The 16,010-nt window shown below is 41.1% G+C and overlaps 1 protein-coding gene across 1 annotated transcript in view; it reads left to right on the top strand.

Moving 5' to 3' along the window:
- disp3 (dispatched RND transporter family member 3) overlaps positions 1 to 16,010 on the top strand; it is a 72,419-nt gene that overhangs the window by 16,187 nt on the left and 40,222 nt on the right. Inside the window, exons 2-4 of the mRNA XM_048210859.1 lie at positions 10,533 to 11,528; positions 12,669 to 12,888; positions 14,167 to 14,303. Coding sequence (XP_048066816.1) covers positions 10,541 to 11,528; positions 12,669 to 12,888; positions 14,167 to 14,303 — 1,345 coding nt within the window. The 5' untranslated portion in view covers positions 10,533 to 10,540. The remainder of the gene's footprint in view (positions 1 to 10,532; positions 11,529 to 12,668; positions 12,889 to 14,166; positions 14,304 to 16,010) is intronic.

Genomic DNA, 16,010 nt, shown 5'->3' with positions numbered 1-16,010 from the left:
CTCCTGGGCGCTGGCTCGTGGCGCCTCGCTGACAGACATTTGTAGAGCTGCGGGCTGGGCGACACCTAACACGTTCGCTAGATACTATAGCCTTCTCCAGAGAGTCCCTACAAGGCAGACCCTGTCGAGTCCTCCGATATCCCTTCGGCAGCCGACGTGGCGGAGCATCTGGCGCCAGGCCTATACTCCGTTGTATCCTTGAGAACCGGGTTTAGGCTGGGTTCCATATGTGTGACCCTACGGGGATCCCATATGGTTGGTTCCACGGTTGCTCCTAAACGAAGCCCGTGTCTTTCCCTCTGGGAGAACCTACCCTTCATCGGGTTGGAGTCACCCCAGCTCTTCCATATGTAGCACAGCCCTACAGGGTTAGTCCATATGTACTTCTCCACATAACTCCTTCGGGGAAGGATGTGGCTTCCGCAGCGTTCCTTTCCCAGCGAGAGGGTACGCTTTCCCAGCGTTATCCAATAGTCTCACTGAATGGGTTTTGGGGAACAGCAGTGATCGACTCTCTCTGTGTTAGCCCTGTCCCACCATCCTCAGGCAAGGGGGTTCAGGTGGCTTACAACAGAGCGCTGGAAGGGGGCAGCTCCTGTGGCGCTTTGGTAGGGATTCCTATTCGTCGGTCTGTCCGACGTACGTCGAACGTGACCGACTGAATGGGAACGTCTCGGTTACAAAGGTAACCCTCGTTCCCTGAAGGAGGGAACGGAGACGTACGTCCCGTCGCCACAGTCGCTGTACCCCGCTGATGCTGCCGCCTATCCGGTTCGGCTCCTCAGCGAAAACCTGAAGATGCAATGCACCTGCTGCTCATTATATACCCGCGCTGCGAGGCGAGCAGCTGATGCATATGATTGCATGCCAATGTGCATTGGCTCGTTTTAGTTACACTCGAAGTAGATTGGCCTCTCTAGCGAGATTCCTATTCGTCGGTCTGTCCGTTTCCCATACAACAATGTAACTCACTGCTAAACCACCGCAGTACGATGCATCATTGTAGAAGCAGTTCAACAATATAGGACTGTCATTAATGACGCTATGTGAAGGTGATAGAGTTGTAACTTCTGTTTGGCTAATTGTTTGGAGAATGCAATTCATGTAATATTTTTATAGTTAATTTAAACAACAGAAAGCAATTAAATTTTTAATTACATTTACTTGTAATTGGCCTACACTTCCCAATTCCCATATGCATGTGGTTCATTCAGTCAGCAGCTTTATCCACAATGTAATTTCTCTGAGCATGACATCTCCTACTTTACTATTTTTGTTCCCCATCATTTTGCCCCCAATTTATTTGATGTTTGACTCATCAACATCAAATAAATCAGTTGGTCCCCTTGCATATTTATGCACATGCACAGATTGTTGACACCCTAAAACATATCGACTGAAATATATGTATTTCAATGAAGGATAAAGAATGTACTGCATGTTAGCTTGCTTTTTGTTCCATCTTTTTAGGTTTGCATGCCATAGGCCTACTAACCGGAAACTATACTTCCAACCACAGGTCGGGAGCCGTAGTTCCAACCACACAAGTTTGCAAAGCTGTTTGTGAATGTTTGTTGGAAGGTTTCGGAAACACAGAATCGTTAAACTGTGCTGGTAACAATGGGAAACGCACCCCAAGACTGGGATTATGGTCTGGATGGACCAACCATCACTCAAAAGAACTTAAAATTAACAATTAATCAAATTAAATTTTGGTCTGTTCATCACACCACATGTGGCTTAAAAATGAAATAGAAATCTGTTAATGAAATAAAAATTCATCCTAAATTAACATTGCTGAATGTAACACTAACTAGACAGAAATTACTAGTATTAACATAATTAAAATAGAATTAAAATACAGACATTTGGAAAAGCAAAACTATCAAAATCTTGCTTTAGACAGCCTTCTGTTTTGTCGTTTCCCAATTTTCTCTGTCTTTCATGTTTTCAAGTCAGGAGGGAGAGAGAAACAAAACCAAACAGGTAGAAATGAGCAGGTCTGGCCCATTTCTCAGCTGCTACTACAGTCCCAATGTCTTTCACGCATGGGGACCGGCAATGACAGCAGAGCAACAGCAGAAGAAGCAACCATAATTAATGTGCTCATGATATGCTATATCTGCCAGTGTTTCAATTCTCAGAGCATGCATGCCTACAGCAAATGGATGAAGTCTCAGGTGGCATTCAGTGGGAGATTATTAAAGGACTGTTTCCCACCTGATTCAGGGAGTAGAATTAAGCTGTTAACCCTTTAACCAGCCACACTCACAGCAGACCATAGCAAGAGTTTTAAAATCAACATGAAATCAAAATACACCCTATTAACTAGGGGTGTGCAGCAAAGCCAATATTTGCATATATCTGTAGCAATGGCAAATTTTTTTTCATATCTTGTATTTGAATAAAACCAAATGTGGGCGGGGCTTAAACCATGCATTTTTTTGCCTTTATTGAGTTAGGATAGTACAGAGGTCTCCAAAGAAAAGTTTAGCTCCAACCCCAATTAAACACACCTGAACCAGCTAATCAGGTTCTCACTAGGTGTACAAGAAACTTTCTGGAGCTGGTTGGAGCTAAACTCTGCAGGACAGCGGCCTTCCAGGACCATATTTGGAGACCCCTGGGATAGTATAACTGAGAGAAGGTGAAGTGGGAGAGAGAGGGGAGTGAGATCAGGAAAGGTCCTCAAGCTAGGACTTGAACTTGGGTCACCCAAAGCACAACCACGCTACATGACGGAGCCAGAGGTCGGGTAAGACTTTCTCATTGTCTGTCATTTTGATGGACAGGGACGGTAAAATTCAGTCATAATCTATTATTACCCATAATATTTTAATGATAATACTTTTAATAGCTTTTGCTTTCATTCACATTTTCATTTTTAATCATAAACTTAGAGGACGAGCATAAAGGCAAGATTACGCATTCATTTATTTAGGAAGCGAACAGATGAACAGAGACTGTACGTCACTTTTAATGTTAAACCACCACAAAGCAGATGAATGTTTGTTTGTTTTTACACTATGGGAACACTTTGTGTGAGCCGGTGCCTGAAGCATGTGTGATATATGCCAATCTTGACTGGCTACTGCAATCAGGTGACATCACAGGCATGCCGGCAGGCTATAAAAGGCCACCTAGAGAAAATTTTATCAGCTTCAGATTGTCTGAAGGAAGACGTACAGACATGCCTGATGTATGGCAGTACGATGCAGCATCTTGGTGGCACTAAGGGCAAGGTCTGTCGCACGTCTGGAGACAATCCCTCGCCTAAATCAAGATCCTTTAAGTCGGCCTGGTAGCCTTGCAACACCGACATAATGCAAAGCCCCACCAGCCTGGCCCATCGCCACACAAGCCTTAACAACAAGTCTAGATGTAGTCTGGCATGGCTTTGATGGCAATACTGGAGCCTTCCATGAGGATACCAGGAGAGAGATAGCTCGCAAGCGAATTTTCAATCCAGGGCATCCTCATATGTCCGTGTTCAGCCAGCCCCTTCACGTTTGTATAACTGGTATGGAATGGGGCATGAACACGAGCTGAGTATGACTTCTCCCACGATCTCACCACCTCATTATGAAGATTGTGAAGAAATGGAAGACTCAATGGAGCAACACGCTTATGACCAGCAGGGAATCGCTCATCTAGTCTTCCCAGAGCTGATTCCTCTTTTTCCAGTGACCAATCTAACTTTAATTTGGCCATGGCGTGGGTCATAATGTCAACCAGCTTCTCATATGTTGGACGGGGGAGGAGACAGATTCGCTCAGCGTATCCATCTCAACTCCCATCACATCTAGTTCCTTAGAACTAGATTGGGCCAACAACATGCTTTCTGCCAGATTGGAAGAAGACGTAGAGCAGGCTTCCCAGTCTGGCCTGGGAGCAGGAGTGCAAGCGAGTGATGCATGAGAAAGAGAGAAACCCTTCTCTAGCTCCTCAGCTAGAGAGCTCTACCTGCGAACTCTATGACCGTGGGGCGCAGACGCCCTGCTCCCATCCCCCTTAGAAAGAGCCAGGTGACTAGATAGACAACACACAGCTCATGTGTATCATCTGGTGTTATAAATCTTTCACATGCTGACACATCTCCTAAAACTGCTTGTCATTGTTTTTTTTAATCTCCTAACCACAAACAGTTAGATTACACACACACACACACACAAACGGCTTCCTGAAGACAAAGAAGCTGATGATGTTTCCTTTAGGCGCCCTTTTATACCCTGCTGGCGTGGCTGTGACGTCACCAGACTGCGGTAGCCAATCAAGATTGGAGTGCAGTGGAGAGTGTTCCCATAGCGTCAACTCCATGACAGCGTAGAGTTCCACTTCAAAAGGGAACCCCTATATACACTGAATTTGGTTTGACGAGTCACCAACAGTAAACAGATGCCCTGTTCTATTTCTTTGACATGTCAAGTCCAAGACACAGTGTTACATCATTCGTCTGCCAGCAGGCTCTGAGACCGATTTGTTGCGGCTGATTGTGCTGCACTCATTTTCATTCATAGAGTTTACACATTCACTTCACACACTCATTATTGTAATGTTATGTTTATCTTAAATATCAGGCTATCCAGCAAGCACAAGGAATAACTGCTAACATATTTTTTTCCCTCTTATTGTTTTGAAGTCATTATCCATGCCTTTCCTAATAAGATATTTGGCTCTGGCCTCATTCCTACTAGTAACTGTCTTTATACTCATTTCTGGACTGGCCTAATTATGTATGATTCATCAGTGCAGGATTTATCATTATCATACATATCATCTATATCACACAATGAAAGTAATTCGCACATCGCCCTGGAGCCACCTGAGCCCCTAACTGTCTGACCAGGTGCATGAGCTGGCAACACCGCAGATCACAGGAGCTCTTATGGAACTCAGGGGTTGGGAGGACCTGCCCAGTGTCTTCAGGCGACCAGCTCCATACAGCACAGAGGATCCCCTGGCACTGCCTCCAGCCTCCGGGCCCATCGCTCCACCTCGGCTCTGCTTTGCCTCCTCCCTCCCATGTCTTCACTGGAAACCATCAGCCATATGGCTCCACCGGGCTCACTCGTCCCGCCGGCTCCACCTTGGTCGGACATTGTCCTGCCTGCACCTTCGGCTCCGTCTGGCTCTGCCCTTCCCATGGCTCTGCCTTCGTCATCTGTCCCACCATCTCCGCATCTGTCCTCTGGTTATCCGGCTCCACCTTGGACGCTTGTTGCCCTGGCTCCACCTCGGTCTCCAGTACCATCTGTGTCGTGTGGGCTCTTTGGCCTGACAGCTCCACCAGTGTCTCCATCTTCAGTGGCTGCATCATGTCTTCCATCAAGTTATGTTTTTTATTGTGCTTTTTCCTTGTGACTCAGTTTCCCAGTGTCTGATTAATCATTTAGTTCACCTGTTGTCTCATTTAGTTAACTCATTAGTCCCTCTGTATATATACCCTGTGTTTTTCTGCATTCCTTGTCCACTCTTATCTATGTAATATTGTGTTTCATTTGGTATCCTGTATTATCTCCTGAGCTTTGTCATTAAAGACTATTCTACTCAGTCTTCGTTTTTGTGAGTTTAACACAACTGAGTTGTGAAAATTACCTGCATTATATATAATACAACTAAGCACACCTTAATCAATCAATCAGGGTTATGGAGAATTATTTTTTTTAGGCCACTGGTACATTTATAACTAACAAAAGTACTATTTATTTCTTTAGGTGTAAACATTATTAAAACGCTAAAAACATAGTACATCTTTAAGGGATGACAAGAGAATGTTTTTGACCTCACCTGCTGTAATTTCTCTTATGTAATTGCACCATGCAGGTTACTTTGAAACATATAAGCACAAATGATAACAAATTAGAACTGACATTTCAGAATTTTTTATGCTGAATGAGTGTCTGCTCAGCATCAAAATATAGCCCCAGTGAAGCGTCATGGCTCTCAACTGTCAAAATGGACATTAACCCGGATTGCGCAAAGCTGCTGTGGTCAGCACCAGTGATGTGTATGGTGGTGTGAATGATAAATTGGTGGATTTGACACTTGAAGAGATATTACCCCCCTCTGATCTGGGGACAACTAATGTTTATTTAAGTGGTAAAGCAAATGTGCAAAGCATGCATAATGGTGCTGTGCTGTAAATAATGGGCTTCATTACCAGAGGTGTCAGAATGTAACATCTTACATTGTATCTTAAGCTGTTTAGTATCATGGTTGATACAACAAATGGTTTGCAGGTCACATGGGAGTACTGAATTAATCATGACTACTCTCATTCTCTAGGATTTTCTCAACAACTTTAAGCTATATATCTCAGAAAGTGGTGCAACCACATTTTGCATGGCGAGAAAGAATCACAAATCATTTTGTGACAGATCTGGAATAGGAAGTGGGATTTTCAAAGCAGGACAGGGTTTGTGGCACTTACATAAAGCTCTTAGATTTGCAGTTGGTCAATTTTTGTGTTGCAAAGGGTCACAGTACGCTGTATTGGTATAAGAAATAGTATCAGCCTGTAGTTTGACAATGAGAGACTAAGAAACAGTGACCATCATTAGCTTGTGAGGAAGTTGTGTGTCCTGGCCCCCAAGTCGTGTGTCCTGGTGACGGGACTGGTTGAGGTTGTAAAATGTCATGTGGAGCAACTTGATATTTATGAATTCATGATCTTTAAAAATATAGATATAATTTAAGAAAATTATATTTTAAAACTTTATTTTTAAAATAATGATGACATCTTCAAGGTTCATTGATCGTGAATGTAGATTTAGATTCTCTCTTCCTCTCTTCCACCTGTTCCTATCTGTCTGTCTCTTTCTCTCTTTCCAAAGATTTATTGTCAGCCTAATGAATTTGTCCTCTGCTGAGGCAGATGTTGAGCTCTCTGCCTACTGTGAAGACAGATGTTGGTTCCCATCCTCTTGAGATGTCACCAACCAAATATCCTGCTCAAAATAACCATCTTCTCCTGTGGAGAAACACAAGATGCTGTCATGACTGAATGGAAAACTTCAAGACAAAAACCAATTAAAAGTTTTTAAATAGTCATACATTAATGAACATAAAACAGCTCAAATGCACTCATATCACTGATTAATATGTTTAATTAAATCATGTCATCATAGTTCTTGGATTTATGGATTTTTGATGATATTGAAGTTTTTGTTTTGTCCATACATGGAAAATTGAGAGAAGGAATATTGACAGACTTACAATCACCAGAAGATTATTTGCCACATTCACTATGAATCACAGATGAATATTTCATTTAGATAAATATTTGAGGCATCATAAACCAAGGAAATGAAGGTCTGTCTTTCAATCTCTTTGGATATTTTAAGCAGATTCCTTTCCCCTTTTTCTAGCATGGCCACCTTCTACCCAGCATTAACAATAATACAAATAAAACATTAAAATAATAATAATAATAATAATAATAATAATAATAAATAAATACATAATATGTTTTTGATGTGTTTAAAATATTGTGGAACAACGAAAAGTGAGTAAATGATGACAGAATTTTCATTTCGGGGTGAACTATAACTTTAAGCTGTAAAAAATCTTTTAAGATGATAAACGAATACTTCAAAATGAAGCATCCATCTCATAAGAGCCCATTGAGCTTACACTAGAGCGTACACCTGAGCTTAGCCTACAGTGTTTGTGCATTGAAAGGTGACTTTTAAATGGCTCCTATCTCAGAATGCTAATTAATACCTCAACAGCTTATCAGTTTTCCAGGAGGGTTTATTTAACGCCTAAATCAAGCATCGATCCACCACAGACCATCTGATCCCAGGAGGAAAATCTTCATATTCTCTGTGGGGCAGAGATACAGAGATGGAGCATCCGTACCATGCCTCCCCTCCTTCCTATCTCACTCTCTCTCTCGGTCCCTGTGGTGAAAGTCAATGACTTCATGGCCTTGCGCTTGCACGCATGGCTCTGGGAGCAATCTGTGTTGAAAATGAAATGGTACAAGCTCAGTTTCATGCTGCCTCGGGCTGTATTGTACATTAGGCAGGACTTACATTGGACTACTGTCTCTCTCTGTCAGCAATTAGGCAGGCTTAGAGAGTTGAATGATTTAATTTTCAGTGACGCTGCCAACTGCGTGTCAGCTGCTGATAGCATGTTATCTCTGGCTCTCTGTCCCTGTTCTTTCACTCACTAGTTCACTCTGTCCCTCTTTGTGTGTGTGTGTGTGTTTAAGACAAAGTAGGGTTTTTGACAATATCAGCATAAATTCTTATTTCACAGTGTAAATGCATTAAAGTAACTTGCAATTAACACTGATGATTAATTATTTCCAAATTAAGGTTAGTAAAACCTTTAGAGATTTCTCTATTTTTATATGTTGTCAGTTAATTTTTCATTTGACAAAATTGTTCAGAGTTTGTGTTGTCACTTACTGTTACGATTCCTGTTTTGTTTCTTAGGATTCTTATTTTGATATGTAGTTCTTGTTCTCGTGGTTCTTGTGTTTTACTTCCATTGTTTCCTTAAGCCAGGCTCACCCTACAGGAGTTTTAAAATCCTAACCGATTGTGAAATCTGGTTGCAGCACACACATAAGGAGAATCTTCACAGATTTTATTCTCGCAAATCTCAAACATGCACACACTACAAGATTTGAAAATTGTAGCGCAGCACACAGAGGAGGAGCACCTCACGTGATCTCATGGGGAAACGGATGTAAACATATATACGTAGCAGATCTTCGATGATATCTAAACAGGTAACGTTTACATTGGCTAGCAGCTTTCTACACTCACCCAGTATGTTCAAAACCATAGCGATTTCTCCCCAGCTTTTCCGAAGATGTGTTATTCAAGCAGTCGTGTTGTTGCAACACTTCCACGCATCTCCACTGTCCAACAGATCCATACAGCAGCTGGTTTTGTGGTCACAATTTCAAAAGGGCTCTCATTCACTTCTCTCATTGGCTGTTGTTAAAGAACTGATGTAATCTTCCCAATTTAAAATATTAAATATCAAACATGTTTGCTATGATTGGGGTGGCCCCGATTTGTGTGAGAACAGATTGGGAGATGCAAGCTTCGATCTGTGAATGCCTTACATTACTGCGCCAAACATCTGAACCAATCGAGGTCCTCGACATCATTTTCTCTCTCCGATTCTCGGGAGGGGAAAATCGGGGATAAATCGGCCTAAAACTCCTGTAGTGTGAGCCCAGCTTTAGTCCCTGGTTTGTTTCCATACAGTAGTTACCCTCATTAATCTCCGTAGCTACTAATCACTTTAACCTGTTCCTTGTTCCAGCCTTTGTGTAGTTAAACCCAATGTTTCCCATGTTTTTTGTCTGGTGTTGTCCTTTACAGATGTTACGTGTTTCAGTTCTGTTTGTGCCAGTGTCTGGAATATTCCTTTACTGTCTGGATTTATTTTTGTTGTGTTTGTTTAAATAAATGTTTCTGCTGCATTTGGATCCAACTCTTCCTTGTTTCTGAAACAGCCACATTACACTTGCAAATGCAAAGTCACAACAAGATTCCAAGGGTCAAGTTGATTTAAAAGTATTTAAAATCATTTAAATGTATTTTTAAAAAAACTCACTCTAAATCAAAATGCTAAAAAAATAAAAAAATAAAATAAAAAATCAAGGTGTGAAAATGAATTTTTTTTTTTACCCCTCAGTAACTGTTTTCATTGAAGAATATACAGTTCTTGAAACTTCTGGAATCACAAAAAGAATCATGATTAATTAATTTAATATATCAACACTCACAGTTTCAGCTAATACATTTTTTAAACAAGCTTTGTCATGATTACAGCAGAAATGCAAAAAATAAATAAATCTTAGTGTATATGGTGGGGGAGGGGTTTTGAATATTTTGTTGCCTTCAAATCCTCTACATTAGATAATACATTTCAGTAAGGTATCTGTATTCAGATAATGCTAGATCTTTTTTCAAAACTAACTTCACTTTTTGCAATAATTACCTTGCATCAAGGTGATTCATTTGTGGATGCATTTATTATTTTTACAGGAATAAGAATGAGATTTTTTATCACAGGATACTGACAACTGGAGGAGGAAGGTTTAAATGTGCTAAATTTAAACCTTAACTTCGAATCCTCCCAAAAGATTCCTGTAGATACTTCCATATTCACAAGGCTCCCCTACTATGAAATCTCCTCACAGTTCAGTGAGAAGAATATATTATCACACACACGCACATCTGGGTTCAGCATCTCATACCAGAGGCCAAACCATCTGCCAGCCTGATCGCTGGCCTGTGAGACTCGGTTCACTGTTTCCTTCATTTCCTTTCACCACTCTCTACCCAGAGGCCAAAACCTTCCACTATTACACTTACAGAATGACAGATTTAATGGCTGTGTCCTTGTCTTAGCAGTGTCCATCTGAGAATAACCTGCCACTCTCTTATTGATGCTCCGTAAATCAAGTGCCCTTTATCACAGGATTTACCTGTCCAGGCACAAACCGGAGCACACACAAGGCCGAAAGGTGTTAATGTAAGTGTTTTGTGTTTTTGTTGTAGTGCCTGCCATGGATTCGGAAGATGAACCCTTGTTGCTCCAAGGTACCTGGAACCTAAGCGAGTTCGAAGAGCAAGAGGAGGAGGAAGATGAGGAGGAGGAGGGAGAAGAAGGAACAGAACAAGCAAATGGAGATGCGCAGGTCTGTAAGGGGTTGTGGTGGGCTTTGGGCTGGGTGTACACGCAGCCCTGGGCCAGCGGACTGGTTCTCGCTGTGGGATTTCTGGTACCCTTCACCCTCTCTGCTTATATGTTCCTTCACTGTGAACCGTTAGACATTGACCTTTCCTACAGTGCATTCGAGGTCAGAAGTCATGCCTCTGCAGAACGTTTTGATGCTCTCGCCATTGCCCTGAAAAGTCAGTTGGGGTCTTGGGACAGGCACAGGCGTGATGCCGAGGGATTTGACTTTGAAGCCAATGCACTGAGGGACCTTTTGTTGCTCATGGTAAACAGAAAAGGGAAGGACGTCTCTACAATTGCGAATGTCACAGAACCTGCTGGGATCTTGGGGCAGACTGAGACAGGGATACACAATGACAACAGACAGTTTGGAAATGAGAAAAACAACAAGATGAAAGAGGAAAAGACAGACTTGACAAACCCTAAGATAGCGGCAAGCCTCAATTCCAGTGATGCTGAAGATCACAGGAAACCAGACTCACCCTTAATGAGGGAGCGAAGATTTGCAGGCTACTCCTACCTCCAGACCCAGGCCCTGTGGAGGATAGAGCTAGTTTTTGTGGCCCAGGGCGACAAGGATAACAACATTTTCACCCCTGAACGCCTTCACACCATACACCACGTGGAGAGACTTCTAATGCAGCACCCTCAGTTTCAGCAGTTCTGCTGGAAGCCACTGGAGGCATTGCGAGACTTACCCCTGGGACCTTCCTTCTGCTCCCCTCCAAGCTCCCTCCTGTCCTACCTCTTTCCCAGTGAGCGTGCAGGGAAGATCTACTATGATGGAATGGGACCTGATTTAGCTGATATACATGGTGAGTCATCGGGGGGGGGGCAAACTATCCCACTCGCTACTAATGATCCAGTAATCCTCTTTTATTTTGAATATTTTGAAAGGGCAAGTTCACCAAAACATCAAAATTCTGTCTACTCACCCTCATGTCGTTCCACACCCGTAAGACCTTTGTTCATCTTCGGAACACAAATTAAAATATTTTTTGATGAAATCTGAAAGGTTTCTGACTCCTCAATAGACAGCATTTTAACCACCACTTTCAAGGTCCAGAAAGGTACTAAAGACATTGTTAAAACAGTCCACGTGACTACAGTGGTTCTACCTTAAAGCAGAACTAAGTAACTTTTTTTACCTTCATAAATAGTTTTCTAAGTGCTTACGATGGTTAATTGACTTGTAGTGGTGTGTTTGAGTCGAGCACTAACCCCCTCTGGCACGTCTACGCCAGAAAACAGCACTTGCAAGTTGAGCTGCGCCGACCCGACACAATCTCGCCTCATGTTCACGTTCACGCGAGAGTGACAAAATGCTTTATGGTAATTCAAAAACAATGTATACATTATGACTTTATAAGACAATTTCGAAAATTACCCACCTCCATCGAGATTTCTTGTACTGTATTTGCAAAACTGCTGCGTTGGTGAGCGTTGTAGTCGTTGTAGTCGTTGTAGTCCAGAGCTGCGCTCGGAGTATTTACGACAGTGTGATTCACTGAAGGAACCTGTAGGGGGAGCTTCACAAATCTTACTGAGTTCCGCTTTAATGCTATGAAGCGACGAGAATACTTTTGTGCGCAAAAACAAAACAAAAATAACGACTTTATTCAACAATATCTTCTTTTCTGTGTCATTCTCCTACGCATTTTACGTCTCGGATTTCATCAAAAATATCTTACTTTGTGATCCAAAGATGAACAAAGGTCTTACGGGTGTAAGCCGACATGAGGGTGAATAATTAATGACAGAAATGACATTTTTGGTTAACTAACCCTTTAAGATCTGCAGAAAAGTGTCCAGGAGCAAAACTGGATACGCTTGACATATATTGTAAAAAGTAACAAATGGTGGTTTGATGTTCAAGGCCTCTTTCACAATTACTCCAACCAGTAACTGAAATGTTTGTCATAAAACTCCCTGATTGTAGTATCCTCTATTCTTAGGTGCCCTGAGCTTGGCGATCACCCATCCACAGTTTTACTGGTATGTGGATGAGACTCTCACACCAGACAAGCTTCAGTCCTCTCTTCTTCGCAGTGAGATCCATTTTGGAGCTCCTCTCCACTCTTTCTACTCTCTTCAAGACAGACCTTTAGAACAGAGACGTCTCTTCAGAGACTTTGTGGTGCAGTATGCTGATATCCTTTCACAACAATCCACCAGGTGGGTGTTGAGATTGCAGTTGGTGTTGGTGCAATAAACAACATAACAAAAAGGCTTTTTGTTTATTTGTCTGGGCCAATTCCATGTATGGTTAAAAGCAAATTCAATTTAACAAACACGCAAACCAGCGGATTCATCAAGAGATTCATGATGGCTTGTTGGGCATTAAGTATGGTCCTTGGAAACATGCAAAATGAACTTTATATATCCCAGTTAGCAGAAGCTTTATTTCCCACCCTGTGTTCTTCAATACAGAGAGCGTATTAGCCCCATCTGCATATAATGTTAGGTTTCATAATGCAGTGGATGGGATTATCATTGCAATCAGAGCTACAGTTGAGTGTGATCAACAAACCATTTGTCTGTATAATGTTGTTTATTAAAATACATTTCTGTAATTCCAAACACAAACACACATTTTTTTTTTTTAATGAGCCCTTCCTGCCATGGGAAATGTCTTCCAAAAGCAATCAGTCATGTAATATTTATATATATATAAAAAAAAATCCTTCTTTTCAGTGCTCAACTTCAGGGCATTTTTGTTCTAAAAGTAATGTAATGTATTAAATGAAAATTTAAGTGTGCATGAAAATGGTCATAAGGCAAAATTTGCTTTCACAAATTTTATGTCCATATAACGGAGCCATCAACTTACAAGGACGATCTCAGTGGCACAATGGTGATGAATCATGTCTCAGTCCTCCCGCTCTTCTGTGTGGCAGCTGGAGATACTGTTCACTTTACTAATGCAAAACTAATGAGTTATATATAAATGATTAAACACAAAATGGGAGTCTATTAAGCCACTAAGTATTCCTTAGTGTCGAAGACAGAAGTCAGTTAGTCAGACGTTTCGATTTTGGTTGTAGTCATTTTTGCAAATCAATCCCAGTTATGAATCACAGACAATGACCCAAAGCTTTATTACATCTGAAAAACACCCCTAATATACTCACAGCTGTCAAGACTGAATGTAGGCAGATGCTCTTCAAATGACAATCATTACTACTGGGATGACAATGGTAGGAAGCCTAGAAATGATCCAATGGTCAGGCGTGGAAGAGAAGTTTCATTGTATCTCTGATACTGTAATAACTCCTTTAAGAGCCCCCCGATGTAATTAAGATAATCTTTTTCCATCTGCTAATGTGTGCACATTTTCTCTCTCATCCCCCTCATCTTCTCTTGCTACATATCATATAATGTCAACCAAAACCCCTGCTCATCTTGACTACCCTTCCCTCTCATCCAAGTTTCTGTCTTTTATTCTCTCTCTAGTAAAGTGAAGGTGTTGTACGGGGGTACAGAGTTATTTGATGATGAGGTGCGGAAGACCTTCCACAGTGACATGTTGCTGGCGTTGTTCAGTGGGGGATGCATTACTGTCCTTGTGTACGTTCTAACCTCATTTTCTGGTAAGACACTCAACAAGCATTCTAATCGAATAAACCTAAAGACACCATACAGTGGTTTTATCCCAGTTAAGGTTGTTGTTGTTCAGTCGACACAGAGTAGAGATGCCTATGTTCATTATATAATTACATTTACACTTCACTTAACTGCTTCCAGTTATTTTAGCTCAGGGATGGGCAACTTCAGTCCTGTAGGGCCACTGTCCTGCAGAGTTTAGCTCCAACCCTGATAAAAACTCATCTGCCTATAGATTTCTAGCAATCCTGAAGACACTGATTAGCTTGTTCAGGTGTGTTTGGTTAGGGTTCAAGCTAAAATCTGTAGAACAGTGGCCCTCCAGGACCGAAGTTGCCCATCGCTGTTTTAGCAGTTTAATATGGTGCTTGATGGTTTGTAATGCAAATAGTATTACTGTTTACTGCATTTTGTTATACATCTAGTTATTTATCTAGTGGCTAATGAATCAGAAGTCTTGCACATTCACAGGAAATGCTTACTTCTGCATTGAAAAATAAAGTTAAAGAGTTAGATGACCCAAAAATGAAAATAATGTCATATATTACTCACCCTCATGTCGTTCCACACCCGTAAGACCTTCATTCATCTTCGGAACACAAATTAAGATATTTTTTGATAAAATCTGATGGCCCAGTGAGGCCTCCATTGCCAGCAAGATAACACTTTCAGATTCCCAGAAAGCTACTAAAGACGAATTTAAAACAGTTCATGTGACTACAGTGATTCAACCTTAATTTTATGAAGCGACGAGAATACTTTTTGTGCGCCAAAAAAAACTAAATAATTTGATTCAACAATATCTAGTGATGGGCGATTTCAAAACACTGTCAAAAGTCACACCCCCTAGTGGTGAACCATGGAAATTTCATTTTTGGGTGAACTAACCCTTTATTATGTCAGAAGTTGGCAACAAGTGACTGGCTGCATCTGAACAATCATACTTCCCTCCTATATATCAGGTGAAAAACAGTATATGAAAAGAGTAGTATATCCGAATTCACAGTATAATAAAACAGTAGACAGAAAGTACCTGGATCACCTACTTTTTCCTATGAGATTCTGAAGTGCGCATCTGATAGACACTTTACTATCCCATGAGGACACGGGAGTGAAGTGAGGCAACTGATGCTGGTAGGCCACATGACATAACAAAAGTAGTTAGTCTGGAGTATATTCATACTGCATAGTCATTGAATTATTCACTTAACCATTCGTACAGACACACTGATCAATTCAGCAACGAAACTCCACTTTGTGTTGCTCTGGGAGAAACTGTTGGTTCTACTATTGTCGTTGGCAGAGCAAACAGACAGTAAAAAGACAAAATAACTGGCGATATTGTGTCTAAAATCAATGTAAGTTACTCAACCTTATATATATATATTGAACAGTTGAAAACTTTATTAATGCAGTCACGCTTGCAATTGTGCTGTTGGTTTGAATACTGCGTCATGACTTGGAACTGCTCATGTGATTGAATTCTTAAATATTAAATATATATATAATATCAAGTTGTGTATTATAAAAAAACAAATGATCAATAACACATTTATAAATAAACAGTAAATTAAAGGATTAGTCCACTTTTAAATAAACTTTTCCTGATAATTTACTCACCCCCATGTCATCCAAGATGTCCATGTCTTTCTTTCTTCAGTCAAAAAAAATTAAAGTTTTTGATGAACACATTC

Source organism: Megalobrama amblycephala, linkage group LG12, assembly GCF_018812025.1.
Source record: "Megalobrama amblycephala isolate DHTTF-2021 linkage group LG12, ASM1881202v1, whole genome shotgun sequence".
Lineage (NCBI taxonomy): Eukaryota > Metazoa > Chordata > Actinopteri > Cypriniformes > Xenocyprididae > Megalobrama > Megalobrama amblycephala.
The sequence above is the reverse complement of the archived record's forward strand: the minus strand, read 5'-3'. Positions and strand labels throughout refer to the sequence as shown.